At 44.1% G+C, this 3615-nt stretch overlaps 2 protein-coding genes across 2 annotated transcripts in view; one reads left to right on the forward strand and one right to left on the reverse strand.

The window, feature by feature from the left end:
* The window catches only part of MCPH1 (microcephalin 1), a 225452-nt gene that overhangs the window by 62879 nt on the left and 158958 nt on the right, over positions 1-3615 (reverse strand). The gene's annotated exons all lie outside the window — the stretch shown is intronic.
* Positions 1-3615, forward strand: part of ANGPT2 (angiopoietin 2) — a 54981-nt gene that overhangs the window by 123 nt on the left and 51243 nt on the right. Inside the window, exon 2 of the mRNA XM_007468987.1 lies at positions 3-216. Within this exon, the coding sequence (XP_007469049.1) occupies positions 3-216 (214 nt within the window). The remainder of the gene's footprint in view (positions 1-2; positions 217-3615) is intronic.

The raw sequence follows: 3615 nt of genomic DNA on the forward strand, positions 1-3615 counted from the left end.
AGAATGGACAGCATCGGGAAGAGGCAGTATCAGGTTCAGCACGGCTCCTGCAGCTACACGTTCCTCCTGCCGGAGATGGACAACTGCCGCTCGCCCTCCAGCGCCTACGTGCCCAACGCCGTGCAGCGGGATGCGCCGCTCGACTACGACGACTCCGTGCAGAGGCTCCAGCTGCTGGAGAACATCATGGAGAACAACACCCAGTGGCTCATGAAGGTAGGGAGCCACCACTCCCTCGTGCACGGCTCCGACCGGCTCGGGCTGAACCACCAGCCTGGCGGGGCGGGAAGGGGGCCGATGAGCGCGGGAGAGAGCTGGCGGCTGACGCCTCTGAATGAGCTGAATGAGCAAGTGCTGTAGTCTGTCCTGCCGCGTAAAGTGGTCGGGGGTGAAAAGTGACAAGGATTACTGGAAGGGAGTGTCAGGATCAATGGAGGGAAGTCTCTGAAGTCAGGAATCCTTATGCACGGAGGAAGCGCACTTCTCTGCACAACGTGTAGGCTGTTTTGTTTGTGCAAGTACTTTCAACTCGGTGATATCCTTTACCAGGGACGTTATAGAACCGGTTGCAGGCACGGGAGGGAAGCTGTGAGCAAGGGCAGAGACGGAGCCAGGAAAAACGTGACAATCACGTTAGTTACTGATCCATAACGGATGGAGTGAAGTGCTTTACCAATTTCCTGAATTTATTTACTAAAATAGGTTGGGGTTCTTGGTAAACAAGAGGAAATTAAATAAAGCAGACCTTCCATCTCTCAGAACCTGAGGGGCTTTATCCCGAGGGTTTGTCATTTGTCGGTAGGGGTGGGTTTTCCAAGCGTCCGAGGGGATTGGGCGCTGCGGCCCCTTCAGTTCCACCACGGGCTTTGAAGGTGACCCCTCGTGGGGCAGGCGTGCAGGGCATTTTGCTGCAGTTACACCGTGACAAGGTGGTCGTGTTGTTCGCGGGGTTACGACGGTCCCACTGTTTCAGGCTTTTTATAGAGAGTTTCACTCAAATAGGACACTGCAAGCTCAGTTTTTCTTTTACAAGCCATCGTTTTCACATGTAAAGCTATTTATACAAACCCCCAAATCACCCTGGAATTTTGCTTGATGTGGACTCTATATGTTCTGCAGGAGGTTTAGACAAATTGCGATAAATAGATTAATCATTAACTATTACAATGACATCACATCACATCGCTTGCACAGCAGAGAACGTGACAGTTTAAAGCCATATGGGAACTTTAACAACAAGCTGATTCCCCTCATTCAAAACATTGCCCCTGTCTTTCATTTCACCATAAACCTTCTGTCAGGACACCTTATCTTAATCTCAGAATAGATCTTGGCTCCGAATCTGTGTTTCTCATTAGCTCTCCTACCTTCAGAGAGGAAATGACCAAGTTATTACTCTGGTCTCGAGCTGAGATGAATGAAAGCCCTCGGCACTGCATTCAGTATAACAAGAGGGGTCGCTTCAAATCAAAGAACAGAAAACAACAAACACGCATCAAAAAGACTCGCCCTGTAATATGAAACTCATCAGTCGTATCTATAAGCACTATCCCTTCTGAGCAAATTCTCCAGTAATTTTCTTTCTTTTCCTAAGAAGTCCCCTGTGGTGCTTTTAAAAATCTCCTAAAATTCAAAGATGTGCAAATAATATTGTTAAACTTAAAAAGTATGCAGCAACACAGGTTCGAATATTTGGAAGACAAACTGTATCCTCAACAGCTGCTCACTCTGACTTCCCATTTCTCCCTGAGTTGTCATGCCCCCCACGGCACGGTTAATGCCAGGGCTGACGGCCACGGTGAGAGATGAAAGACACGTCATTCGTAGTAAACATTCTAATCTGCCCGACTGGTAAGTCGTCTCGTAAAATAAACAGTCGAGGAACACAGAAGAATGTTTTGCCAAATCAAGACCGCTAAATTGTATTTGCTTAATGAAGCCCACATTAGGTATACCTGAGACTCCATATACAGAGCTCGTATTTCTTTCCTAGATAAATAACCCCCTTCTTTTCGATCTCTGAGGCGCTGTTTAAAGAAGGAAAAGGACAAGGAATTCTACATGAGGTGACCAACATTTTTTCCTTTCCAGGTTCAATCAGTAAATATTTGAACACTAGCGCAATGGTATTTCTAGATTCTTTCTTATATTTGAACAGTAGCGCGATGGTCTTTCTAGATTCTTTCTTTAGCCGCATCCCAGCTAAATATCTCCAAGAATGACTTCACGTTTATCTTTTCCCGGGCTTAGCACCTGTCCTGTGGGCCTCTTGGGTAACGTGCACCTGAGAAAGTCAGTTTGTGCTCTCACTTGGTTTACTGGCTTCTGGTTTGGGAATGAAAGCAAAAAAAGCAAACATGAAACCCACCTAAAGTGATTGAATGCAACCTCTCTGCTTGTTTTTTATTCCTGTGTTTTGTCACCTGTGATAATAAACACTGCTTTCCTCATAAGGGAGAAGATAATATATAATGGGATGATAGATAAGCCACAATGATCAACATCACAATCAAACCCCTATTGATAGATTATGACAGAAAGAAAAAGCACCATTCTGTGTTTTGCATATTTCCTTTTCTTTAGGGCTGCTTTTATGATTCCGTATTTCCTTTCTCTCCCTGATCAACACTAAAAATGAGAGGGAAAAAAAAAAACACAAAACACTTTTAAGGTTTTAAGAAAACTTGTCAAGAAGGAAAATAAGACCAAGTTTCTGGTTAACCTCAGGGTAGATGAATAGCATTTCAGCGTCTCAGTGGTTAGCATCCGTCAGGAGCCTGGACTAAGAAAGCTGTTTCGCACATCATCAAAAGATGCCACTCTGCCCCTTTAGTCTGCCAGGCAGAGGAAGTGTCAGAATTTTGAATGAGCGCAGAGGGACATGAATGGAGCAATACAGGGAAGGCTCACTTTCTGGTTAGCGGTTAAACAAGGACAAGATAAATCGTGATAGTTAGGACACCAAATACACCACAGTGACCTAAAAAACACTATATGTCACATTCCCTTGCCAATCCTGCAACTATTCCAAACCTCTGCCCCCGTGACAGTAAACACACTTTATTAAAACTGACAAATAACTTAGCAAAATGGATTGTATCTTGCTAGGAGACCAGATTTTTTTTTTCCCCCCGATCAGAAGAAACAGGGAAAGGAAATAAACAGTTATTTCACACTGATGAATACTTTAAAGTTATCAACAACTGCAAAGTCTATTGTGCTTTGAAACAGTGCTTTGAAAAATAAAGCTAATGCCTGTTAAGTGGATGTAAACATTTCCTCGTAATCCTACTTTTTTTTTTTTTTTTTTAACAACAGAAGCACAGGCTGGGAGCTGTAAACCTGAATTGAGATCCTTTTCTTTCTTTAAAATTAATAATACTATATCCTTTTAATAAAGTAGGAGACGTATTCATCAGCTGATGTATAGGGAAAAATCCAGTTTTGCTCCTAAAAACAAAACTGTTGTCAATGGGAAAAACTGATGGTGAGGAGCTCAGATGAACTCAGACCGTCAGCCCCTTCCCTACCCCTGCCAGGGACCGATTGTGTGTGTGTGTGTGTGTGTGTGTGTGTGTGTGTGTGTGTGTGTGTGTGTGTGTGTGTGTGTGTGTG

Source organism: Lipotes vexillifer, unplaced genomic scaffold, assembly GCF_000442215.2.
Source record: "Lipotes vexillifer unplaced genomic scaffold, Lipotes_vexillifer_v1.1 scaffold864, whole genome shotgun sequence".
Classification (NCBI taxonomy): domain Eukaryota; kingdom Metazoa; phylum Chordata; class Mammalia; order Artiodactyla; family Lipotidae; genus Lipotes; species Lipotes vexillifer.